Source organism: Muscardinus avellanarius, assembly GCF_963383645.1.
Source record: "Muscardinus avellanarius genome assembly, chromosome: 13".
Classification (NCBI taxonomy): Eukaryota; Metazoa; Chordata; class Mammalia; order Rodentia; family Gliridae; genus Muscardinus; species Muscardinus avellanarius.
This window is the reverse complement of record NC_137799.1, coordinates 7,959,374-7,986,344: the sequence shown is the minus strand read 5'-3', so window position 1 is coordinate 7,986,344 and position 26,971 is coordinate 7,959,374. Positions and strand designations below refer to the sequence as shown.

General features: G+C 45.2%; 1 protein-coding gene across 2 annotated transcripts in view; it reads left to right on the top strand.

Moving 5' to 3' along the window:
• GLE1 (GLE1 RNA export mediator) overlaps positions 1-22,556 on the top strand; it is a gene marked incomplete at both ends in the record, with an annotated part of 32,611 nt that extends 10,055 nt beyond the window's left edge. Inside the window, 13 exons of one of the 2 annotated variants that reach the window (XM_080709404.1) lie at positions 1,628-1,776; positions 2,243-2,303; positions 2,507-2,761; positions 7,022-7,253; positions 8,985-9,097; positions 9,259-9,328; positions 12,277-12,419; positions 12,519-12,709; positions 14,506-14,635; positions 15,720-15,824; positions 17,723-17,805; positions 19,781-19,844; positions 22,488-22,556. In XM_080709404.1, the coding sequence (XP_080565530.1) occupies positions 1,628-1,776; positions 2,243-2,303; positions 2,507-2,761; positions 7,022-7,253; positions 8,985-9,097; positions 9,259-9,328; positions 12,277-12,419; positions 12,519-12,709; positions 14,506-14,635; positions 15,720-15,824; positions 17,723-17,805; positions 19,781-19,844; positions 22,488-22,556 (1,665 nt within the window). Of the gene's footprint in view, positions 1-1,627; positions 1,777-2,242; positions 2,304-2,506; positions 2,762-7,021; positions 7,254-8,984; positions 9,098-9,258; positions 9,329-12,243; positions 12,420-12,518; positions 12,710-14,505; positions 14,636-15,719; positions 15,825-17,722; positions 17,806-19,780; positions 19,845-22,487 lie in introns of both variants that reach the window. The other variant, XM_080709403.1, reaches the window with a different exon arrangement.
• Positions 22,557-26,971: the final 4,415 nt, after the last annotated feature.

The following is a 26,971-nucleotide window of genomic DNA, read 5'->3' as shown; positions in this document are numbered from 1 at the left end:
CACCAAAAAAAAAAAAAAGAAGAAGAAGAAGAAGAAGGAGGAGGAGGAGGAGGAGGAGGAGACGACTAAGGAGGAGAAGGAGGAGGAGGAGGAGGAGGAGACTAAGGAGGAGGAGGAGGAGGAGGAGGAGGAGACTAAGGAGGAGGAGGAGGAGGAGGAGGAGGAGGAGGAGGAGGAGGAGGAGGAGGAGAATAAGGAGGAGGAGGAGGAGGAGACTAAAGCCAGGCGTGGTGGCATATGCTTGTAATCCCAGCATTTGGGAGGCTGAGACAGAAGGATCGTGGTTTCACAGACAGCCTCAGATACTTAGTGAGGCCCTCCGCAACTTAGTGAGACCCTGTTTCAAAATAAAGAATTAAAAAAAAAAACAGGGCAAGGGGTGTAGCTCAGAGATTGAATGCCTCTGAGTTCCATTCCCAGACCCACACAAAAAAAGGAAAAAAGGGGAAAAAATGAAAAGACTAAAAAATAGGGCTGGGGGTGTAGCTCAAAGGGACAATTTCTTGGATTTCATCCTCATACTGCAAAAGAAAGAAAGAAAGAAAGAAAGAAAGAAAGAAAGAAAGAAAGAAAGAAAGAAAGAAAGAAGAGAAGAAGAGAAAAAGAGCTAGGCCAAGCATGGTGGTGCTTGTCTATAATCTGTAAACTTGGGAAGCTGAGACAGGAATATTGCAGGTCAGCCTCAACAATTTAGCAAAACCCTGTTTCCAAATAATAAATAAAATAGGCTTAGGGGTGCCGGGCATGGTGGCGCATGCTTGTAATCCCAGCTTTTGGGAGGCTGAGACAGGAGGATCGCAATTTGCTGACAGCCTCAGGTACTTAGTGAGGCCCTTTGCAACTCAGTGAGACCCTGTTTCAAAATAAAGAATAAAAAATCAGGCCGGGCCTGGTGGCACAGGCTTGTAATCCCAGCATTCGGAGGCTGAGACTGGAGGATTGTGGTTCGTGGACAGCCTCAGCTACTTAGTGAGACTCTGCAACTTAGTGAGACCCTGTTTCAGATGAAGAATAAAAAATAAGGCGGAGGATGTAGTTTAGAGGTTAAATGCCTCTGGGTTCCATCCCCAGACCCGCCCCCCCAAAAAAAATATCGGACTGAGGATGTAGCTCAGAAGTAGAATGCCCCTGGGTTTCGCTCCCTGTAACACACACACACACACACACACACACACACACACACACACGCACACACACGGCTAGGGGGTATAGCTTGGAGGTAGAATGCCCCTGAGTTCAATATCTAGCACCACCAAAACAAAAAAAAGAGGGGGACTAGGATGTAGCTCAGAGGTAGGATGTCCCTGGATTTAATCCCAGTGTGAGGATAGATGGATGGGAGGGAGGGAGGGGGGAAAGAAGAGCGGGATGAGAAAAGAAAATATAGGATGAAAGTTTAGAAGTACCTGACTGTTTAATATCTTGTTGCTAAGTACCCGTTCCCAGCTATCCTAGAGTGACATAGCCGTACGGATAAAGTAGAAGAGGTTTCTAAATCTGTTGAGGGTCCACCTGAAGTTGGGCTCCTGCAAAGCTCCTGAGAAGTGAGCAGATGGTTCCACGTCCTGAGAGTATTTGTGGGGAGGGCGGCCCAGGGACAGTTGAGTGAGGTGCTGATCCTTTTCAGGAGGGCTTGAGGCAGTGGCAGGAGGAGCAGGAGAGGAAGGTGCGAGCCCTCTCGGAGATGGCGTCTGAACAGCTCAAGCGGTTTGATGAGCGGAAGGAACTGAAGCAGCACAAAGAATTTCAGGACTTACGGGAAGTGATGGAGAAGAGGTGAGTCTCCCTTAATTACAGCTGGGAACATCTGTGCAATCAACTGGGATTCTTTCCCAAGAGAAATCCCAAGGGGAGAGAGTTGATAATACCCAAATAAAACAGGTAACAGCCTGGTGGTGCACATCTGTAATCCTAGTACTGGGGAGGCTGGGACGAGAGGAGCACAGGTTTGTGGCCAGTGTCAGCAACTTCGTGAGGCCCTCTGCAACTTTAGTGAGACCATGTTTCAAATTTAAGAATAAAATAGGGCTGGGGGTATAGCTCAGAGGTAGAATGCCCCTGAGTTCAATCCCCAGTACCACAAATAAATTAGTTAATGAAAAATAAAGCAGACAGAGAAACTTACAATCTTGAAAATGGCTCAGCTTGGGGAAATGACTCATGTAACCCAGTTAGGGAGGTCACGAGAGGGAGAACAGCCTTAGGAAGCATCCTGATTATCCTTCTCTGCCATTTCATGCAGCACCAGAGAAGCCCTGGGCCATCAAGAGAAGCTGAAAGCTGAGCATCGTCACAGGGCCAAGGTCAGTGGCTGGGAAAACCAGTGGGGGTCACATTCCACAGACGGTCATCCCGAGGACCCGGCCCATATCAAGTCGCTGTGTGACTGGCGAATCATTTGCTCCCCTAAGCCCACCTATGGAAATAGGTAACACTTAGAACTTAGCAGCACGGAGAGAGAGGCCAGCAGCGCCTCCAAGACAGCGCCACGTGGCCCTTTCTGTAGATTCTCAACCTGAAGCTCCGAGAAGCAGAGCAGCAGCGCCTGAAGCAGGTGGAGCAGGAGCGGCTGTGGAAGGAGGAGGCCCAGGTCCGCCTGCAGAGCCTCTATGCGCTTCAGGAGGAGGTGCTGCAGCTCAGCCAGCAGCTGGACTCCTCTGAACAGCACAAGGCTGTGCTGAAGGTAGATCTGGCTGCCTTCCGGACCCGAGGCAACCAGCTGTGCAGCCTCATCTCTGGAATCATTCACGCCACATCAGAGGTGAGGGTTTTCAGAAAGACTGTTTGCTGTCTTGAAATGGAAAACCTTAAGGAGTCCTGGTGTTATACACCTGTAATCCCAGCTATTCAGGAAACTGATGCAGGAGAATTGAAATTTTGAGGGTATCCTGGGCAACTTAATGAGATCCTGTATCAAAATAAAATAAAGAACCAGTTTGTAATTCTGTGACTTACGAGGCTGAGACAGAAGGATGGAAGGTTCAAGGTGAGCCTCAGGTACTTAGTGAGGCCCTCTGAAACTTAGTGAGATCTTGTTTCAAAATAAAGAATAAGGCAGGCATGGTGGCGCACACTTGTAATCCCAGCATTCAGTAGGCTGAGACCAGAGGATCGTGGTTCGCGGACAGCCTCAGCTACTTAGTGAGGCCCTCTGCAACTCAGTGAGACCCGGTTTCAAAATAAAGAATAAAAAATAGGGCTGGGGTGTAGCCCAGAAGTCGAATGGCCCTGGGTTCCATCCTCAGTACTGAAAGGAAAAAAAAAAAAAGAGAAGATAGGGCTGGGAGAGCCAGGTGTGGTGGTGCATGCCTGTAATCCCAGTACTTGGGAGGCTGACACAGGAAAGTTACAGATTCAAAGCCAGCTTTAGCAGCTTTAGGAGGCTTTCAGCAACCTAGTGAGACCCTGTTTCTAAATATGAAATAAAATGAGGCTGTGGATGTAGCTTGGAGGTAGAATGCCTCTGGGTTCAATCCCCAGTACCAAAAATAATAGGTCTGGCGGGGTGTGGTAGCGCACGCTTGTAATCCCTGCACTTGGGAGGCGGAGACAAAAGGATCGTGCAGGTTCGAAGCCAGCTGTGCTGGCTTAAGAGACCCTGTTTCTAAATAAAAAATATAAAAATAGTTCTGGGAGTGTAACCTGGAAGTAGAAGGGTTTCCAGAAACACCAGTACTGAAGAAGAAAAAAAAAAGGTCTCAGGGTGTAAATGTAACTGAGTTCAATCCCCAGTACTACAAATAAATAAATAAAAAAGGTTAAACCAGTTGTGGTGCATGCATGTAATCCCAGTACTTGGGAGCCTGAGACAGGATTGCAGATTAGAACCTAGCTTCAGCGATTTAATTATATCTCAGTAACACAACAAGATCCTGTCTCGAAATAAATAAAAAGGAGCTGTGAGTGGTGGTGCACACTTGTTATCCCAGCTTTTGGGACGCTGAGATGAGAATATCGTGGTTTGCAGAGAGCCTTAGCTACTTAGTGAGGCCCTCTGCAACTTAATGAGACCCTGTTTCAAAATAAAGAATAAAAAATAGGGCAGGGGGTATAGCTTGGAGGTCGAATGCCCCTGGGTTGCATCCCTAGACCCGCAAAAAAAAAAAAAATTAAAAAAAAATAGCCCGGCACGCTTGTAATCCCATCATTTGGGAGGCTGAGACTGGAAAATCCCTGTTCACGGACAGCCTCAGCTACTTAGGTCCTCTGCAACTCAGACCCGGTTTCACAATAAAGAATAAAAAAAATAGGGCAGGGGGTGTAGCTTGGAGGTCAAATGCCCCTGGGTTCCATCCCCAGACCTGCAAAATAAATAAAATAAATAAATAGAGCTGGGGATATAGCTTGGAGGTAGAGTGTTCCTGGTTCAGTCCCCAGTACATATATATATATAGTCAGGGGTAGTGGCATAAATTTATAATCCCAGTACTTGTGAAGCTGAAACAAGATGATCATAGATTTACTGCCAGCCTCAGCCCCTTAGACCCTGTTTCAAAATAAAGAAAAATAGAGCTGGGTGTGGTGGCACATGCTTGTAATCCCACTACTTGGGAGGCTGAGACAGGAGGATGGTGAGTTCATTGCCAGCCTTGGCTACTTAGACCCTGCTTCAAAATAAAGAATGAAGTCGGGCGTGGAGGCACACGCTTGTAATCCCAGCCTTTGAGAGGCTGAGACAGGAGGACCCGGGTTCGTGGACAGCCTCAGCTACTTAGTGAGGCCCTCCGCAACTCAGTGAGACCCTGTTTCAAAATAAAGAATTAAAAAAAAAATTGGGTAGGGGTTGTAGCTTGGAGGTCAAATGCCTCTGGGTTCCATCCTCACACCCGAAAAAAATAATAATAATAAAATAAAATAAAATAAAATGGCTGGTGGTGTAGCCCAGGGTAGAACCCCCCTGGGCTTTATCCCCGGACCACACACAGCTACTGAGCAGTGCCTGTCATCTCCTTACCTAGAGGTAGCCTCTGGTAACATTTTTTTTTTTTTTTTGGTGTGTGTTTTAGTGTGTGGTACTGAGAATTGAACTCAGGGGCATTCTGTCTCTAAGCTACACCCCCCAGCCCTATTTTATTTTAATTTTAATTAATTATTTGCAGTACTGGGAATGGAACCGAGGGCCATTCTACCTCTGAGGTACACCCCCATCCCTCTTTTTTATTCTTTATTTTGAAATAGGATCTTAATAAATTGTGGAGGGCTTCAGTAATTAGCTGAGGCTATCCAAGAACCAGGATCCTCCTGTCTCAGCCTCCCAAATGTGGGATTACAAGCGTGTGCCACCACGTCCAGCTTTTATTTATTTATTTGTTTATTTTTTGCAGTGCTAGGGATTGAACCTAGGGGCATTCTACCTCCAAGCTACACCCCTAGCCCTATATTTTTTATTTTTATGTATGTATGTATTTATTTATTCTGCGGTACTGGGGATGGAACCCAGGGGGATTCTACTTCGGAGGTACACCCCCAGCCCTTTTTTTTTTTTTTTTTTTTTTTGTGGGTCTGGGGATGGAACCCAGGGGCATTTGACCTCCGAGCTACATCCCCTGCCCTATTTTTTAATTTTTATTATTATTATTTTTATTATTTTTGGTGGTACTACGGTTCCTGGAAGCCCTTCTACCTCCGGGCTACACTTCCAGACCTATTTTTACATTTTTATTTGGAAACAGGGTCTCCTAAGCCAGCATGCGTGGCTGGCTTCGAACTTGCGCGATCCTCCTGTCTCCGCCTCCCAAGTGTGGGGATTACAAGCGTGCGCCTCCACGCCAGGCTTATTCTTTATTTTGAAACAGGGTCTCACTAATTTGTGGAGAGCCTCACTAAGTAGCTGAGGCTCTCCGTGAACCGCGATCTTCTGGTCTCAGCCTCCCGAATGCTGGGATTACAAGTGTGCGCCGCCACGCCTGTCTTTATATTTTATTTGGAAATAGGGTCTCACTAAGTTGCTGAGAACCTCACTAAGTAGCTGAGGCTGGCTTCGAACCTGTGTGATTCTCCTGTCTCAGTATCCCAAGTGCCATGATTACAAGCATGCACCACCACTCCCAGCTTTCAGCCCTATTTTTGATTCTTTATTTTGAAACAGAATCTCACTGAGTTGCAAAGGGCCTCGCTAAGTAACTGAGGCTGTCCATGAACCTGCCATCTTTCCTTTTTTTTTTTTTTTTTTTGCGGGTCTGGGGATGGAAGCCAGGGGCTTTTTACCTCCGAACTATACCCTCAGCCCTATTTTTTATTCTTTTTTTTTTTTTTTTTTTTTTGTGGTACTGGGGGTGGAACCCAGAGGCTTTCTACCTCCGGGCTATACGCCCAGACCTATTTTCTATTTTGTTTGGAAACAGGGTCTCACTAAGTTGCTGAGAGCCTCACTAAGTAGCTGAGGCTGGCTTCAAACCTGTGCGATCCTCCTGTCTCAGCCTCCCAAGCGCGGGGATTACAAGCGTGCGCCACCACGCCCGGCATTTTTTTATTCTTTATTTTGAAACCAGGTCTCACTGAATTGCAAAGGGCCTCACTAAGTAGCTGAGACTGCCCAAGAACCGCGATCCTCTGGTCTCAGCCTCCTGAACGCTGGGATTACAAGCGTGCACCACCACGCCTGGCTAACCTGTGATCTTTCTGTCTCAGCTTCCCTAGTATTGAGATTATAAGTGTGGGACACCATGCCCAGCTTTTATTCTTTATTTTGAAACAAGGTCTCACTAAGTTGCAGAAGTTCTCACTAAGTAGCTGAGGCTAGCAGTCTTCCTGTCTCAGGCTCCCAAGTACTGGGATTACAAACCTGTGACACCACATTCAGCTTTATTCTTTATTTAGAAACAGGGTCTCACCAAGTTTAAGAGGGTGATAGTGAATCTTTAAAGATGAGAACAGGAAAGTAGTATCAACATAGTAATGGGGCTATTCCATTGACCCAAAAGTTCCATTTTTGTGCATATGCTGACTTGTGTGAGGTATGATTTGGCCCCACAAGGACACCTAGGGAATGGCTTCTGAACGCTCTCTGACCCCTTGCCAGGGCGGCTATCCCACAGCAGAGAACCAAACTGAGGCTGAGCGAGCTCTGCAGGAAATGCGGGAACTCCTCAGGAACGTGGAGCAGGAGATCAGCAGAGCCTACGAAGACAAGAAGAGGCGGGATGAAGAGGAGGCCCGCCTCAAGCTGCAGGCATCACAGATGCAGCAGGGGCCGGGGGCCCACCGGCAGTCGCCGGCCCCCAGTCAGGGGCCAGGAGGGCCACAGAATGAAGGTGGGTTTTGGTGAAGATACAGTTCTGTAACTTGATCCAAGTTTCAGAATGTGAAAAGGTGGAAGAATATGTTTTGGATATTATGTTAAGCTACCGGAAGAACAATTAACCAAAACTTTTTTTGTCTGGGGTTGAACCCAGGAATATTCTACCTCTGAGCTACATCCCTAACCCTGTTTTTTGCAACAGGGTCTTGCTGAATTGCTGAGACTGTCCTTGAACATGAAGACCTCCTATCTTAGCCTCCAAGTACTGCGATTGCAGGCGTGCGCCAGTATGTCTGGTTCTAAAACTTTATTTATTTACTTATTTTTTTAGGTACTGGGGATGGAACTCAGAGGCATTCTAGCTCTGAGCTACAACCCCAGCCCTATTTAATTATTTAATTATTTATTTACTTGTTTTTGCGGTACTAGGGATGGGACTCAGAAACATTCTACCTTTAAGCTACACCCCCAGCCAGGCGTGGTAGTGCACGCTTGTAATCCCCACGCTTGGGAGGCTGAGACAGGAGGATCACGCACGTTCGAAGCCAGCCTCAGCTGTCTTAAGAGACCCTGTTTCCAAATAAAATATAAAATAGGTCTGGGAGTGTATCCCGGAGGTAGATGGCCCCTGGTTTCCATCCCTAGTACCACCAAAAATAAATAAATAAATAAATAAATAAATAAATAAATAAATAAATAAATGCTACACCCCCAGCCCTATTTTCTATTCTATTTTTGAAACTGAGTCTCACTGAATTTAAAGGGCTTCACTAAGTAGCTGAGGCTGTCCACAAATTGCGATATTCCTGTCTCCATCTCCCAAATGCTGGGATTACAAGTGTGTGTCACCACACCCGGCTCCAAAACTTTGTAATGTAATTAATTACATTCAGTTTTGGTTGGTGTGGGTTCTGTCTTCAGATTGCAGCACTTTTTATGAAGATTGAAAGTCTGTGTAATCTAGAAAATGTATTATTCTAGGTATTGCTGCTGCCGAGTATTTTAGGCAAATTACAGATAACATGTTCATTTAATATAGAGGAGAAAACTGGGCGTGCTGGTGTACCATTTGTGATCCCAGCATTTGGGAGGCTGAGACAGGAGGATCACCATTCGCAGACAGCCTCAACTATTACTTAGTAAGGCCCTTTGGAGTTCAGTGAGACCCTGTTTCAAAATAAAGAATAAAAAATAGGGCTGGGGTGTAGCTCAGAGGTAGAAAGCCCCTGAGTTCCATCCTGAGTACCACAGAAATAAATAAAAATAATATAGAGGAGAATCAGAATAGCATAGTGTTTGAGAATGTGGCCCTTGAGCTCCAGTAGTGGGAATCTAGTTGTGTTTACTAGCAGTGTAACCTTGGCAAATTACTTAACCTTCCTGTTTCTTTCTCCATAAATGGAAATAATAGTAGTATCTCCTTCCTACTTTTGTTGTGACCATTAAAGCAGTTAATACATAACTGCGATCCTCTGGTCTCAGCCTCCCGAATGCTGGGATCGCAGTTTGCAGACATCCTCAGCTACTTAGTGAGGTCCTCTGCAACTCAGTGAGACCTGGTTTCAAAATAAAGAATAAAAAATAGGGCAGGAGGTATAGCTCGGAGGTCAAATGCCCCTGGGTTCCATCCCCAGACCCGCAAAAAAATAAAAAAAGAGAAAGAAAGTAGTTAGAACCGTTCCTTGCTCATAAAGCGTGTTCAGTAAATACCAGCTCTTGTGAAAGCCTGCCTTCTGCTCCTCAGACCTCCAGGTGAAGGTCCAGGACAGCACGATGCAGTGGTATCAGCAGCTGCAGGATGCTTCCGCCCAGTGCGTGTTGGCCTTTGAGGGCCTGACCAACAGCAAGGACAATCAGGTGGGGCAGGCGTGATGGTGGGAATTCTCAACTTGATGGGGCTCCCCATAGCCTAACATCCCAAAAGAATATAGCTGGCCAGTCACATTCCTAAGGGCATCTACTCAGTTCTTCAAAAAAAAAAAGAAACTACCTCACTTCATGCTGTTTTCTTCTGGCAGGCCAAGAAGATAAAGATGGACCTTCAAAAGGCTGCCACCATCCCAGTGAGCCAAATCTCAACCATTGCAGGTGGGTCAGGTCCAAAGCGTGGCTCTGAGCTTCATCGTCTTTTTTTTTTTTTTTTTTTTTTTTTCGAAACTGGGGATGGAACCCAGGGGCATTTTTAGTCTTTTTAGTTTTGAGACAGGGTCTCACTGAGTTGCGAAGGGCCTCGCTAAGTAACTGAGGCTGTCCGTAAACCGTGATTATTCAGTCTCCACCTCCTGAATGCTGGGTTTACGAGCATGCGCAGCCACGCCCAGCTTGTCGGCTTGTTTTTTTAATCTCTAAATCTGTTTAGCTGTAGGTTCCTGTGAAAAGAGTATGTTCAGGGCTAGGAAATGTGAAACAGTAGTAGAGCAGTTGCCTAGTATGTGACAGGATTCGGTTCAATTCCCGGCATCACACACACAAGAAAGTCTGTTCTAAGAAATGTCAGCCATTGTATCTGGTATAAATAAACTATATGCATCCTATTTTTTTTTCCTCTTCAGCAGATAGAAGGTAACAGGGTAGTCATTGTTTCTTTGTTGTTGTTGATGGAGTCATTATTTGGTGGGTTTTTGGGGTTTTTTTTTTTGTGTGTGTATGTGTATGTGTGTGTGTGTGGTGCTGGGGATTGAACCCAAGGGCATTCTGCCTCTAATCTACACCACCAGTCCTTTTTATTTTTTAAATTTTCTTAGGGGTTCTGGGGATGAAACCCAGGGGCATTTTTACCTCCAATCTATACCCCCTGCCCTATTTTTTTATTCTTTACTTTGAAACAGAGTCTCACTCAGTAGCTGAGGCCGGCCATGAACTTACAATTCTCCAGTCTCAGCCTCCCAAATACTGGGATAACAAGCATACGCCACCACGCCCAGCTTTTTATGTTTTATTTTTAAACAGGGTCCTGTTAGGTTGCTGAGAGTGTCCCTAAGTTTCTAAGACAGGTCTTGAACCTGTGCTCTTTCTGTATCAGTCTCCCAAGTACTAGGATTAGAAACATGTGCCACCATGCCTAGCTCAGCTACTCCTTTTCACAAGTTCCTTCTCCTCAGCCTTAAGCACATACTTGAGTCTCTCACATGGTAATGTAAACTCCCCTCCATCCTCTAGCTCTTAGCCTTGTTTTCAGATCTTCCTCATATTTCCATTTGGCACTGTTCCCTGCTCCATTCTCTATGAAATTCAGCTCCTTGTGTCTTTCTAGCAGCATTACTTTCCAGGTTCTTCTTAAAATCAACTTAAAGAGAGGGGAGGCTAAGTTTTGCTCAGTTTTAGAGGCTTCGGTGCAGGCCAGTTAGCCCTGTTGCTTCGGGCCTGTGGTAGCACATCAGGCCAGGGTTGGCCGTGGGGTGGAACCCAACTGCTCACCTGTGCAGCCAGGCAGTGAGAGGGGGAGCGAGAGGCACCACAGCCCCTGCAGGGCATACCTCAGTGAGCCAAGCCTTCCACTGGGCCCCAGCTCAGAGGGTTCCTCCACCCCAGTCACACCACGCTGGGAAACATATCTTTACTGCCTGGCCCTTCCAGGGGTAATTCAGGTTCGTGCTATCTCAGGAACCCACTTGGTGTCTCTGAGGATTGAGGAAGGCACGACCCAGGGAGGGAAAAATCATTTTGAGTTAGAGGTGTGACTTATTCCTCTAGGCATATCCACCTGAGCCCATGTGATCGATACCACTACCTAACACCGTTCTTTCTTTATTTGCCATTTATATCACTTAATAATTAGGTTAGCGGGCGTGGTGGCGCACGCTTGTAATCCCAGTACTTGGAGGCTGAGACAAGAGGATCACACGGGTTCAAAGCCAGCCTCGCAACTTAGTGAGGCTCTCTGAAACTTTTTGAGACCCTGTTTCCAAATAAAGTATAAAATTGGTCTCGGAGTATAGCCCGGAGGTAGAAAAGCCCCTAGTTCCACCTTCAGTACCACAAAAAGAATTAGTTTAAACCATTTACCCACCCGCTTGTAATCCCATCTACTTGGGAGGCTGAGGCAAGATTGCCAAGTTTGAAGCCAGACTGAGCAACCTAGTGAGCCCTTGTGTCAAAATGAAAAATGGAGCCAGAGCAGTGGCGCACTCCTTAGTCTCAGTATTTGGGAGGCTGAGACATGAGGATCACAGGTCCAAGGTCAGTGTCAGCAGTTTAGCAAGACTCAGCAATTTGGCGAAACTCTGTTTCAAAATAAAGAAGGGTAGGAATATAGCTCAGAGGCAGAGACCCCTCCGTTCATTCCCCAGTACCATTAAAAAAAAAAGAAAGAAAATGAGCCAGGCATGGCGCACATTTCTAATCCCAGTACTTGGAAGAATGAGACAGGAGAATCACAGGTTCTTAGACAGCCTCAGCTACTTAGGCCCTCTGCAATTTAGTGAGACCTTGTTTCAAAATAAAGAATTAAAAATAGGAAGATCCAGCTGGGCATGGTAGCACATGCTTGTCTGGAAGTATGGCTCGGAGGTAGAAAGCCCCTGGGTTCTACCCTCAAGTAGCACCAAAAAAAAAAAAAAAAAAAAAAAAAAAAGAAATAGGAAGTAAAAAGTAAAGAGTAAAAAATAGGTCAGGGGGTGTAGCTCTGAGTTTGAATGCCCCTGGGTTCCATCTCCAAACCTGCCAAAATATAAATTAAAAAAATAATAAAACGACTAAAAAATAGAGTTGGAGATGTAGCTTGGAGATACAGTGCCCCTGGGTTTCATCCCTGGTACCCCCCCACACACACACACACACAAATTTAAAATAAAAAAGGGCTAGGCATATAGATCGGCATGCCTCAGGTTTAATCCCCATTAACACACACACACACACACACACACACACACACACACACACACAAATTAATTAGTTAATTAACTAATTAATTAGGGCTGGGGGTAGATCTCAGAGGTATAATGCACCTGAGTTCATTCCCAGGTACAAAAAAACAAAGATTGCCATGTTCCTTGTCTGCTGAGTCTTCTCACTGACTGTCTCTGTATTGTGCCCAGGTTCGAAGCTGAAGGAGATCTTTGACAAGATCCACAGTCTGCTTTCAGGAAAGCCTGTCCAATCTGGTGGGCGCTCTGTGTCTGTCACACTTAACCCACAGGGACTGGACTTTGTCCAGTACAAACTGGCAGAGAAATTTGTGGTAAGAATCCCAGAGGCATGGGAAGAAGAGGCTGGTGCACACATTCATTTAAGCCTTTCTCAGGTATTTGTTTAAAGTTATACCCATCTCTGTTGTCAGAAACAAGGCGAGGAAGAGGTGGCCTCTCATCACGAAGCAGCATTCCCCATCGCAGTTGTGGCATCTGGGATCTGGCAGCTTCATCCCAGAGTGGGGGACCTCATCCTCGCTCACCTGCACAGGAAGTGTCCGTACTCTGTTCCTTTCTATCCGGCTTTCAAGGAGGGGATGGCTTTGGAAGACTATCAGCGGTGAGGTTGTTTTTCTCCTTACTCACTTTCCCTGGGGTGATGACTGGAATATAAATAGGATTGGAATTTGTTTTTCTTTTTCTTAGTTCCTCTTATATACCTTGAACCTCAGTTCCTCTTAAATACCTTACATGAAAATATTTTTTTTGGCAGGACGTGGTGGCGCATGTGTGTAATCCTAGCATTCAGGAGGCGGTGCCCGAAAGATTGTGGTTTGCAGACTGCCTCAGCTACTTGGCGAGGCACTGTGCAACTCAGTGAGACCGTGTTTCAAAAAAAAAAAAAAAAGACTAAAAAAACAAAAAAAGAAAATATATTTTTCATGTAAGCCAGGCGTGGTGGCGTATGCTTATAATCCCAGCATTTGGGACGCTGAGATAGGAGGATTACGTTCCCAGACAGCTTCAGCTATTACTTAGGCTCTTTGCAACTCAGTGAGACCCTATTTCAAAATAAAGACTAAAAAATAGGGCTGGGGGTATGGGTTGGAGGTAGAATGCCCCTGGATTCTATCCCCAGTACCACCCAAAAAATAAAAATAAGCTGGGCGTGGTGGTGCATGCTTGTATTCCCTGCGCTTGGGAGGCTAAGACAGGAGGATCACACAGGTTCAAAGCCGGAGGTAGAAAAACACCTGGGTTCCACCCCCAGTGCCAAGAAAGAGAGAGAGGGAGAGAGGGAGAGAGAGAGAAGGGAGGGAGGGCGGGAGGGGGCTAGGGGTGTAGCTCCGAGGTCGAATGTTCCTGGTTTCCATTTTCAGTATCATAAAAAGTATACCTACAGAGGTACTAATATGCAATAATATATGAATAATAATGATAGATATAATAATATAACTTTTATTAATTTTATTTTGGTGGTACTGGGGTACCATGAAAAGTAATTTTTTTTTTTTTTTTTTTTTTTTAGTGGTACTGGGGATGGTACCCAGGGGCTTTCTACCTCTCGGCTACACTCCAAGACCTATTTTTATACTTTTCATTAGAAACAGGGTCTCAGTAAGTTGCTGAGAGCCTCACTGAGTAGCTGAGGCTGCCTTCAAACCTGTGCGATCCTCCTGTCTCAGCCTCTCAAGTACTGGGATTACAAGCGTGCGCCACCATATCTGGCTTTGAAAAGTAATTTCTATTTTTTATTTTTTGTGGTACTGGTGAATGAACCCAGAGACATTCTACTCCCATCCCAATTTTATTTCTTATTTAAGGCCGGGTGTGGTGGCGCACGCTTGTAATCCCCGTGCTTGGGAGGCGGAGACAGGAGGATCGCGCAGGTTCGAAGCCAGCCGCGCTGGCTAAAGAGACCCTGTTTCCAAATAAAAATATAAAAAATAGGTCTGGGAGTGTAGCCCGGAGGAAGAAGGGCTTCCAGGAACCCCAGTACCACCAAAAAAAAAAAAAAAAAGAAACAGGGTCTCACGCCGGGCGTGGTGGCGCACGCTTGTAATCCCCGCGCTTGGGAGGCAGAGACAGGAGGATCGCGCTGGTTCGGAGCCAGCCTCGCTGGCTTGAGACCCTGTTTCCACATAAAAATGTTAAAAAATAGGTCTGGGAGTGTAGCCCGTGGGAGTGTATACTGGAGGTAGAAGGGCTTCCAGGAACCCCAGTACCACCAAAAAAAATACAAAGAAACAGGGTCTCACGAGGTTGCTGAGAGCCTCCTTGCTGAGGCTGTCCTTGAACATGCCATCCCTCTCAGTCTTCCGAGGGCTGAGATTACAGGCATGCGCCACCACGCCCAGTGGAAGGTAATTCCTGATATTTAGTCCTCGTCACGCTGAGTTGCTTCTCCCCGCATAGGATGCTTGGCTACCAAGTGAAGGACTCCAAGGTGGAACAGCAAGACAACTTTCTGAAACGCATGTCGGGGATGATCCGTCTGTATGCTGCCATCATCCAGCTTCGGTGGCCGTATGGTAACCAACAAGAGGTGTGTGCAGAAGGCTCACTGTCAGTAGTGAGACGTTGATCCAGGTGTGAGGACACACACCTGTAACCCCAGTCCTCGGGAGGCTGAGTCAGGAGGATTGCATAAGGGTAGCCTAAGAAATCTAGTAAGGCTCTCAGAAAACTAATGAGACCCTGTTTCAAAACAAAACATTTAAAAAGGGCTAGTGTTTAGCTTGGAGGTAAAGTGCTTAGTACCACATACACACACAAAAGGAATAAAATGTCAGTAAGAATTGGGAGGGAGCTAGGCGTGGTGGCGCACGCTTGTAATCCCCGCGCTTGGGAGGCAGAGACAGGAGGATCACGCGGGTTCGAAGCCAGCACACTGGCTTAAGAGACCCTGTTTCTAAATAAAAATACAAAAAAATAGGTGTCTGTTTCTAAATAAAAATTTAAAAAGGTGTCTGGGAGTGTAGCGCAGAGGTAGAAGGGTTTCCAGATACCCCAGTACCACCAAAAAAAAAAAAAAAAATTGGGAGGGTAGCACCCTCATGTGATTCCAGCTACTTGGAAGGCAGGATCATGAATTCAAGGCCAGCATAGGTCATATAAAAAGAAAAAAATATTAGTAACAAAATAAAAAAAATGAGCCGGGCGTGGTGGCGCACGCTTGTCATCCCAGCATTCAGGAGGCTGAGACCTGAGGATCGCGGTTCGAGGACAGCCTCAGCTACTTAGTGAGGCCCTCTGCAACTCAGTGAGACCCTGTCTCAAAATAAAGAATAAAAAATAGGGCTGGGGTCGTCTCTTGAAGGTAGAACACCCCTGGGTTTCATTCCCAGTACTTGGGGGGAGAAAAAGGGCTTTGAGCTGGTCATGGTGACACAAACTTGGGGGCAGAGACAGGAGAATCACAGGTTCGAGGACAGCCTCAGCAATGTAACAATATTCTGTTTCAACATAAGATAAAGTTCAGTCCCTAGTACGAGAAAAATAAATGAGTAAAATCAGAGTTTAGCTCATGTTACTTTTGCCCTGTAGGATGTACTTGTGCTAGATGTCCTTGGAGTTCAGGTCTATCTCTGAGTAAAATTTGATCAAATTATGGCCAAACTTCTCTACAGATTCACCCTCACGGCTTGAGTCATGGCTGGCGCTGGTTGGCACAGATCTTAAATATGGAGCCTCTGTCAGATGTGACAGCCACCCTCCTCTTTGACTTCTTGGAGGTACGTAATTCACCTTAGGACACTGAATGCGGTGAGGGGCTAAGCCGTATAGAAATGGAGCCTGCTTGCAAGTAACATTGGGCCAGTTGCACCATTTTATTCCCAAGTCACAAGACAAACCTAGGTTTCACTTTTTTGAACAACTGTACTTGCCTTCTCTGTGTGAATTATTATTATTATTATTATTATTTTTTTTTTTTTTTAATTGAAAGAAAGTTGTGAGCCAGGCGTGGTGGCGCACGCTTGTAATCCCAGCATTTGGGAGGCTAAGACGGAGGATCGCATTTGCGGACAGCCCAGCTACTTAGTGAGAACCTTTGCAACTCAGTGAGGCCCGGTTTCAAAAATAAAGAATAAGCTGGGCATGGTGGCACACACTTGTAATCCCAGCATTCGGGAGACTGAGCCCGGAGGATCCTGGTTTGCAGACAGCCTCAGTTACTTAGTGAGGCCCTCTGCAACTCCATGAGACCAGTTTCAAAATGAAAAATAAAAAATAAATAGGGCAGGGGATGTAGCTTGGAGGTCAAATGCCCCTGGGTTCCATCTCCAGACCTGCAAAAAAAAAAAAAAAAAAAAAAAAGAATAAAAAATAGGGCTGGAGGTGTAGCTTGGAGGTTAAATGACCCTGGGTTCCATCCCCAGACCCGCAAAAAAAAAAAAAAAAAAAAAAAGTTGTGTTTTCTAGCTTAAGTTAAAAGAGGTACTAGAAGCCAGGCATGGTGGTGCACGCTTGCAATTCCAGCATTTGGGAGGCTGAGACAGGAGAATCTGGATTTGCAGACAGCCTCAGCTACTACTTAGTGAAGCCCTTTGCAACTCAGACCCTGTTTCAAATTAAAGATTAAAAAATAGGGCTGGGGGTATAGCTCGTAGGTAGAATGCCCCTGGGTTCCATCCCCAGTACCGCCAAAAAAAAAAAAAAAAAAAAGAGGTATTAAAGCCAGAAACAATGGTGAACACCTGTAATCCCAGTACTTGGGAGGTTGAGACAGAAGAATGGATGGCAGGTTCAAGGATCGTCTCAGCAACTTAGTGAGACCCTATTTCCAAATAAAAATTTCCTACCACACCCAGCTTAAAAGAATTATTTATTAAGACCTGACAGCTGAGAGAAGAGGATTGCAGGTTCATGGCCAGCCTCAGCTACTAGTGAGGTCCTCTGCAACTAAGTGAGACCATGTTTCAAAATAAAGAATAAAAAGCCGGGCGTGGTGGCGCACGCTTATAATCCCCGTGCTTGGGAGGCGGAGACAGGAGGATTGCGCAGGTTCGAAGCCAGCGTGCTGGCTTAAGAGACCCTGTTTCCAAAAATAAAATAAGTCTGGGAGTGTAGCCCGGAGGTAGAAGGGCTTCCAGGAACCCCAGTACCACCAAAAAAAAAAAAAAGAATAAAAAATCGGGTTGGTGGTGTATAGGGCGTAGCACGCGGTAGAATGCCCTGGGTTCCATCCTCAGCACCGCCAAAGAAAGACCTGGCAGTCTCGTGAATGAGTGTATTGCTGTATAAATGCTTAGAGGACAGCTGGACCTTCCATTTATTCCTTTATTTAGATAGCTTTGAAGCGTTATAACCAAACAAAATTTTTTATTTTTATTTTTGTGGCACTGGAGATAGGACTCTGGCATTTTACCTCCAAGCTACATTCCCAGCCCTATTCTATTTTTATTTGGAAACAGTCTTGCTAGGTTGATGAGTCTCACTACTTGCTGAGGCTGTCCTTGAACCTGCGATCTTCCTTGTTTCAGCCTCCCAATGCTGGGATTACAGGTGTGCACCACCAAGCTTCACAGCTAAACAGATTTGTACTGAGGGAAAGGCAAAGGGGTTTCTCCTGCTTTGTGGATCTGGCCTGTGGGTGGGTATCCTCTTTCACTGTGCTTGCTCTTTCCTGTAGGTGTGTGGGAATGCCCTCATGAAGCAGTACCAGGGCCAGTTCTGGAAGATGATACTTCTCATCAAAGAGGAATACTTTCCGAGGTATCTAGCTCATTGACAAGGGAGCTGGGAATTTAGTTGGTAAAACTCATAAACCAAGTGTTATATAGTATTTTATATTCACATTAAAAATACTAGGGGCTGGGTGTGGTGGCACACGCTTGTAACCCCAGCATTTGATTGTTTGTTTTGGTGGTACTGGGGATGGAACCCAGGGGCCTTCTACCTCCAGGCTACAACCCCAGACCTATTTTATATTTTATTTGGAAACAGGGTCTCTTAAGCCAGCAGAGGCTGGCTTCGAACCTGGGTGATCCTCCTGTCTCAGCCTCCCAAGCGCAGGGATTACAAGCCTGCACCACCACACTCAGCTTAACCCCAGCTTTTGAGAGGCTGAGACAGGAGGATCTGGCTTTGCAGCCAGCCTCAGCTATTTAGTGAGGCCCTTTGCAACTTAGTGAGACCCTGTTTCAAAATAAAGAATAAAAAATAGGGCTGGGGGTATAGCTCGGAGGTAGAATGCCCCTGGATTCCACCTACCAGTACTGCAAAAAAAAAAAAAAAAAAAAAGCTAGGAGCTAAGCCGAGCATGGTGATGCACACTTGTAATCTCAGCATTTGGGAGGCTGAGAAAAGAGGATCGTGTTGTGTAGACATTCTCAGCTACTTAGTGAGGCCCTTTGCAACTCAGACCCTATTTCAAAATAAGGAATAAAAAAATAGGGCTGGGAGCCGGATATGGTGGTACATGCTTGTAATTCCAGTATTTGGGACACTAAGACAGGAGGATCACTCCAATTCAAAACCAGCCTCAGCTACTTAAGCTTTCAGCAACTTAGTGAGACCCTGTTTCCAATTAAAATATAAAATAGGTCTGGGGATATAGCCCAGAGGTAGAAGGTCCCTGGATTCCATCCCCAGTACCACCAAAAAAAAAAAAAAAAAAAAAAAAATAGGGCTGGGGGTATAGCTCTGAGGTAGAATGCCCTTGTGTTTTATCCCAGTGCCGCAAAAAAAAAAAAAAAAAAAAAAAATACTAGGAGCGGAGCGTGGTGGAATGTGCTAGTACTTGGGAGCCTAAGGAAAGATTAGGATTATAGGTTTGAGGCCAGTTACTGCAGTATAGTAAGGCTCTTAGCAACTTAGTGAGGCTCTGTGTCAAAATAAAAAATAAAGTGGGCCGGGCAAGGTTGCGCACACTTGTAATCCCAGCATTTGGGAGGCTGAGACAGGAGGATCGCGGTTCACAGACAGCCTCAGCTACTTAGTGAGGCCCTCCGCAACTCAACAAGACCCTGTTTCAAAATAAAGAATAAAAAATTGGGCAGGGGGTGTAGCTCGGAAGTTGAATGCCTCTGAGTTCCATCCCCAGACCCACACAAAAAAAATAATAATGAGGGTGTGGTGGCACACGCTTGTAATCTCAGTATTTGGAAGGCTGAGACAGGAGAACCACAGGTTTGTGGCCAGCCTCAGCTGCTTATTGAGGCCCTACACAACTTAGTGAGACCCTGTTTCAAAATAAAGAATAAAAAAAAAAATAATCCTCGCGCTTGGGAGGCGGAGACAGGAGGATCGTGCATGTTCGAAGCCAGCCGTGCTGGCTTAAGAGACCCTGTTTCAAAAATATAAAATAGGTCTGGGAGTGTAGCCTGGAGGTAGAAGGGCTTCCAGGAACCCCAGTACCACTAAAAAAAAAAAAAAAAAAGAGCTAGGTATTGTGGAGGTCCTCTACAACTTAGTGTTTAACTTAGTGTTTCGGGCAGGGGATGTAACTCAGCTCTATTTTTTTATTCTTTATTTTGAAACAGGGTCTCACTGAGTTGCGAAGGGCCTCGCTAAATACCTGAGGCTGGCTATGAACTGCAATCCTCCGGTCTCAGCCTCCCGAATGCTGTGATCACAAGCCACCGCGCCCAGCTTTCCCCTTCACTCTTAATCTACAGGGTACCAACACTTCTCCAGAAGAGTTGTCAGTCATATTTGAGATGCACTTGTCTTTTTTATTTCCCTGTAGAATTGAAGCCATCACAAGCTCAGGACAGATGGGTTCCTTCATACGCCTTAAGCAGTTCTTGGAGGTAAGATGGCCTTAGCCTAACATGTCCCAAATTATTGGCTTAGAACACACCTTTGTGTCTGACAAGTCTTAGTTCTCCAAACACTAATTGTAGTTCTCTTCCTTTGAGTTTTTTCAAACTTTGCTTTTTTTTTAAACAATTCTTCCTTATCTCTGGACTAAGGGCTGCCATTGTATGTTCTTTCTACATATTATTCTCTGTTTTGCCAATGAAGCAGCTATCCCAAAAGATAAATAAGGTATATTTAATCAATCTTTTTTCACCACTACTTTTTTTGTGTATATGGTACTAGGGTGGAACCCACAGGCCTTCTACTTCCAGGCTATACCCCCAGCCCTATTTTATTTTTTATGTGAAAACAGGGTCTTGATCAAATGCAGAGAGCTTCACTAGGTTGCTGAGGCTGAAGTCAGGAGTGGTGACGCACGCTTGTAATCCTAGCATTTGGGAGTCTGAGACAGGAGGATTGTGGTTCGAGGACAGCCTCAGCTATTTAGCAGGGCCTTCTCAACTCAGTGAGACCCTGTTTCAAAAATAAAGAGACTAAAAAATAGGGCTGGTGGTATATAGCTCAGAGGTACAATGCCCTTGGGTTCCATCCCTCAGTACCACTAATAATAATAATTAATAATAATAATAATAATAATAATAATAATAATAAAGGCTGGGGTGTAGCTCAGAGGTAGAATGCCACTGGGTTCCAGTTCCATCCCTGGTACTGCAAAAGAAAAAAAAAAAGTTGCTGAGGCTGTCCTTGAATCTATGATCCTCTGTTTCAGCCTCATAAGTATTGGGATTATAGGCATGTGCCACGACTTTATTTATTTATTTATTTAATTATTTTATTATTTTTTGGGGGGGCAGAACTGGAATGAGCCAGGTGTGGTGGCCCACCCTTGTAATCTCAGTATTGTGAGGCTGAAACAGGAGGATTGCAGGTGTAAGGACAGCCTCAGCAATTATTGAGACTCTCATTACCCTAGCAAAACCCTGTTACTAAATAAAATTATAAAATAGGTCTGGGGGTATACCTCAGAGGTAGAATGAATGCCCCTGAGTTCAATCCTCAGTACCAAAAAAGAAAGAAAGCTGGGCGTGGTGGCACACGCTTGTAATCCCAGCATTTGGGAGGCTGAGACCGGAGGATCGCGGTTCGCAGACAGCCTCAGCTACTTAGTGAGGCCCTCTGTGACTCAGTGAGACCCTGTTTCAAAATAAAGAATAAAAAAAAAAAAAATAGAGCAGGGGGTGTAGCTTGGAGGTCAACTGCCCCTGGGTTTCATCCCCAAACCTGCAAAAAAAAAAGAAAGAAAGAAAGAAAGGAACTGGGCATGGTGACACACACTTGTAATTCCAGTACTTGGAGGCTCAGACAGGAAGATTGCAGGTTTGCAACCTGCCTCTGCAAATACTGAGACTGTCATCAATCTAGCGAGACCTAGTTTCAGAAAATAAACATAGAGCCGGACGTGGTTGCGCATGCCTATAATCCCCGTGCTTGGGAGGCTGAGACAGGAGGATTGCACAGGTTAGAAGCCAGCCTCAGCTACTTAGCCTGTCAGCAACTTAGTAAGACCTGTTTCCAATTAAAATATAAAATAGGTCTGGGAGTATAGCCCGGTGGTAGAAGGCCTCTGCGTTCCATGCCCAGTACTACCAAAATAGAATAATAATAAAAAATAAATAAAAATAAAAGTATGTCTAGGGGGTGTACCTTGGAGGTAGAATGCCTCTGGGTTCAATCCTAGTACCACAAAAAAGAAAAAAAAAAAACTGGGGAATGGACCCAGGGTTGCTCTACCACTGAGCTGTATTTCCCTCCCTTTACTTAATTTATTAGTGCGACTAGAGAGTCTACCCATGCATATTCTACCTGAGCTATTCCCCTACACCGCCTTTTACTGTAATACCAGGGATTGAACCCAGGGGCACTACACTGTGAGCTACACCCTCGTGTCCCCCTTTAGGTGGTGGTTCTGAGGACTGAACCTAGGGGCATTCTACCTCCGAGCTATACCCAGCTCTTTTTTTTTTTTTTTTTCTTAATTTGAAACAGGGTCTCACTAAGTAGCTGAGGCTGTCCGCAAACCACGATCCTCTAGTCTCAGCCTCCCAAATGCTGGGATTACAAGCGTGTGCCACCATGCCCAGCTTATTATTATTTTTTTAATTGGGTCTTGCTAGGTTGTTGAAAGCCTCACTACATTGCTGAGGCTGTCCTTGAACCTGTGACCCTCCTGTTTCAGCCTTTCAAGTCCAGAAATTTTAGGTAGAGTGCCCCTGGGTTTGATCTCCATAAACACACACACACACACACACACACACACACACACACACACACACACACACACACACGGGTTGAAAATATAGCTCTGAGGTGGAATGCTCCTGTATTCAATTTCCTAGCACCAAAATAACAATAATAATAATGATGATGATGATGATGATGATAATAATAATAATAATAATAATAATAAGAAGAAGAAGAAGAAGAAGTAGTAAATTTAAAATGGTTGAGGCGTAGGTCAGTAGAGTAAAGCATCCCTGGGTTCAATCCCCAGCAGTGCAGAAAATTAGTAAAGAAGGGATCCAGGAAGGAGAAGGGAAGGAAGGTAACTGTTTTCTTCATCTCTCTCTAACCAGAAGTGCTTGCAGCGCAAGGAGATTCCTGCCCCCAAAGGCTTTCTGACCTCCTCCTTCTGGCGCTCCTGATGTGACTTCCTCACCCACCATCACCATTATGTTGCAAAGAGGCAATAATAAAGCAACTGAAGACAGCTGTGTTTGGAAGAAGTCATGTCAGGTTTAGAAATGTGTCAGTGTGTGTTTTATATTTGAACCACGTGACTAGGAGAGGAGATTTTGTGAATCACAAAGTCTTGGTCCCTTTGCAGACGTAATAGCTCCTTAAGTCATTCACATGACACAGTAGATAACATCGGCCTTCCTTATTGTTGCAGAAGTTACCAGCAGAGTGCTTAGTAGCTGCTCGTGTCCTTTATTTCCCCTGTCTCTAGTACCTTTAGGAGGTTGTCCATACCTTAGCCACTTCCCCGTGAGCTAGACTGAGCTTGCCATTTTCCGTCTCATGCCCTCACCTCACTCCTGTTCACATGAATTCCTAGGAAGAGAAAGAGTCCTAAAATCCCCTTCAAAGCATCGTTTAATGCTTGAGGCCAAATCTTCACATGCAAATCTGGGTTGTGGGGGTTTTGCCTTTCTTAGCTTGTGAAGGAATTGTAAATGCAGAGAAAATGTGTGCTGTAGTCCTGGAATGAATCCCAGAGCATCATGGGTAGCTGGGTGTCTGGATCAGGGCTAGAGACGTGGTATTTTGAGCTAAGGAGCACGCTTTGTCCTCTTAATTTGGAACTCTGCCCTTTAATATCTGGGGATACATACACCAGAGTAGGTGCCTTTTTTCCCTTCAGTCTGAATTAAGATGAACCTGGATGGAATTTAGAGAATTATACATGAATTGAGCATCTATAAACAGCAGTGAATTGGTGTTAAAAAAAAAAAAAGATGTTCAAGAGGAATTGAGAACTGCTTTATATTTTTTTACATTTTCTGAGTAATGAATGATGATTAATTTGCCTGGCTGAAAAGCTATTGCAAAAGTCTAAAACTCGTGTATTCAGATAAAAATTTAGATTTGCTTTATGGAAAGACTCATTCTCATATTCTGCAGAGGCAGCCACGTAAAGTCTGTCCCTCGTGTGCTAAGTGCATTGTGGGGGAGTGTATTCACTGGTCCTCAAGTAGCTTGAAGGAACCAGTTTTGTGGATTGCTGACTACAGTGCCAAAAGATAAGTAATAAAGCTTGATTTAAAAATAAAAAAACATTTTGCTGATATGTAGTTGATTCAATATGATCGATTTTCTGTGCTTGAGCCTTGTAAGTCATTAGAGGTATGTTAGTACTCAAGTCTAAGTATAGAGTTTTTGGGTTTTTTTGTGTGTGGTACTGGGGATGGAACCCAGGGGCATTCTACCTCTGAGCTACAACCCCAGCCCTATTTTTTATTCTTTATTTTGAAACAGGGTCTTACTAAGTTGCAGAGGGCCTCACTAAGTAGCTGAGGCTGTCTGCAAACTCAGATCCTCCTGTCTCAGCCTCCCAGATGCTGGGATTCCAAGCATGTACACCACTGCCGGCTTGGTTTGTATTACTTTCTTTTTGTCTTCTTGACTGTCACCTTGAGAAAATTGTTTCTTTTCTGTCATTCTTTTTTTTTTTAATTACGTACCAATAACTTACTATATTACCTAGCAAGAAGAGATGTGAATGGCTTAAGGTATAGCTGAGTGAAAACATAGCATGTGTAAGGCCTTGGATTTGAATTCCCATACACCCCGCCAAAAAAGAGATGTGCAAGTATTAAGGTCCGTCAGTGTCCATGCACTGGAGTGAGCACTGGAGTTCTCCCAGGCTTTATTGACTTTGAGGTTTTGTGGCCTTGGGTCGTTCATTCACCTGCTCTGAACCTCTATCCTCACGTGCAAAACACAGGAACTGGACTTGCCCCTGTAACTAACTTTCTTTTTCTTTTTTTCCTTTCCCTCCTATCTCAGCTGGGATTACAAATGTGCACCACCACATCTGCTCCCTGTAACTTACTTTCTTTCTTTTTTTTTTTTTTTTTTGTGGTACTGGGATGGAACCAGGGGCACTCAAACTCCAAGCTACACCCCCTGCCCTATTTTTTATTCTTTATTTTGAAACAGGGTCTCACTAAGTTGAAGTTGCAGAGGGCCTCACTAAGTAGCTGAGGCTACTCCTGAATGCTGGTTTACAAGGGTGCGCCCCCACGCCCCATCGAATGCTGTCATTTTCTTTGTGCTGTGGCAGGGGCAGGGGCAGGTTGGGGAACAATGAATTTAGGAAGAGGGGCTGTTGAGGATTAGGTCTCAGTCAGCGTGGGACTCTTATGCAGAATTCAGAAAGGCATCCCTTCAAGATACTACCACCCTCAGCCGGGCGTGGTGGCGCACGCTTGTCATCCCCGCACTTGGGAGGCTGAGACAGGAGGATTCCGCGGGTTCGAAGCCAGCCTCAGCTACTTAGTGAGGCTTTCGGCAACTTAGTGAGACCCTGTTTCCAAATAAGATATTTTTAAAAAGGTCTGGGAGTATAGCCCGGAGGTAGAGAGCCTCTGGGTTTCACCTCCAGTACCACCAAAAAAAAGAAAAAAAAGGATACTACCACCCTCTGCTGGAAAATTGGCTTTTCTTTTCTTTTTTTTCTTTCTTTTTTTTTTTGTGGGTCTGGGGATGGAACCCAGGTGCATTTGACCTCCAAGCTACACCCCCTGCCCTATTTTTAATTCTCTATTTTGAAACCAGGTCTCACTGAATTGCAAAGGGCCTCACTAAGTAGCTGAGGCTGTCTGCGAACCACGATCCTCTGGTCTCAGTCTCCTGAATGCTGGGGATTACAAGCATGCGCCACCACACCTGGCTACCCTGCCATACATATATATATATATATATATATTTTTTTTTTTTTTTTTTTTGCGGGTCTGGGGATGGAACCCAAAGGCATTTGGCTTCCAAGCTACACACCCTGCCCAGTTTTTTATTCTTTATTTTGAAACAGGCTCTCACTGAGTTACAGAGGGCCTCACTAAGTAGCTGAGGCTGTCCGCGAATTGCGATCCTCAGGTCTTAGCCTCCCAAATGCTGGGATTACAAGCGTGCACAACCTCTCCCAGCTCCCCTGCCCTATTTTTTTATTCTTTATTTGGAAACAGGGTCTCACTGAATTGCAGAGGGCCTCACTAAATAGCTGAGGCTGTCCGCGAACCGTGATCCTCCAGTCTCAGCCTCGCAAATGCTGAAATTATAAGGGTGTGCCAACATGCCCAGCTCTAATAGAGCCTCACTAAATTGCTGAGCCTGGCCACAAACCTGTGACCTTCCTGTCTCAGCCTCCCAGCTACTGGGATTACTAAAATGTGCTACCATTTTCGATTTTCTTTCTTTTTTTATTTTTTGGTACTGAGGATTGAACCCAGGGGCATTCTACTACCTTTGAGTTAAACCTCCACCCCTATTATATTTGTTTCTTTTTTGCAGTACTGGGGATGGAACCCAGGAGCATTCTACCTCCAAGCTATACCCCTAGCCCAATTATTTATTTATTTATTTATTTATTTATTTATTTATTTATTTATTTATTTATGGGTCTGGGGATGGAACCCAGAGGCATTTGACCTCTGAGCTACACCCCCTGCCCTATTTTTTATTCTTTATTTTGAAACGGTCTCACTAAGTTGCAGAGGGCCTCACTAAGTGGCTGAAGCTTTCCATGAATCTTGATCCTCCGGTCTCAGCCTCCCGCATGCTGGGATGACAAGTGTGCGCCACCACACCCGGGTCTCTTATTTTATTTTATTTGCAGTACTGGGGATGGAACCCAGGGGCATTCTACCTCTAAGCTATACCCCAGCCCTATTTTTTATTCTTTATTTTGAAACAAGGTCTCATTGAGTTGCAAAGAGCCTCACTAAGTAGCTGAGGCTGTCCCCAAACCACGATCCTTTGGTTTCAGCCTCCTGAATGCTAGGATTAAAAGTGTGTGCTACCACACCTGGCTCCAATTTTTTATTCTTTATTTTGAAGCAAGGTCTCATTAAGTTGCAGAGGGCCTCACTCAGTGGCTAAGGCTGGCTGTGAATCTGCCGTCTTCCTCTCTCTGCCTCCCAAGTACAGAGATTACAAGTGTGTGCCACAATGACCCTTTTTTTTTTTTTTTTTTTTTTTTGCGGTACTGGAGTTCCTGGAAGCCCTTCTACCTCCAGGCTACACTCCCAGACCTATTTTTATATTTTTATTTGGAAACAGGGTCTCTTAAGCCAGCATGGCTGGCTTCGAAACAGCGCAATCCTCCTATCTCTGCCTCCCAAGCGCGGGGATTACAAGTGTGCGCCACCATGCCCCATTTTTATTTTATATTTTGAAAACGGGTCTCAAGCCGGGCGTGGTGGCGCACGCTTCTAATCCCAGCATCTGGGAGGCTGAGACCGGAGGATCGCGATTCGCGGACAGCCTCAGCTACTTAGTGAGGCCCTCTACAACTCAGTGAGACCTGGTTTCAAAATAAAGAATAAAAAATAGGGCAGGG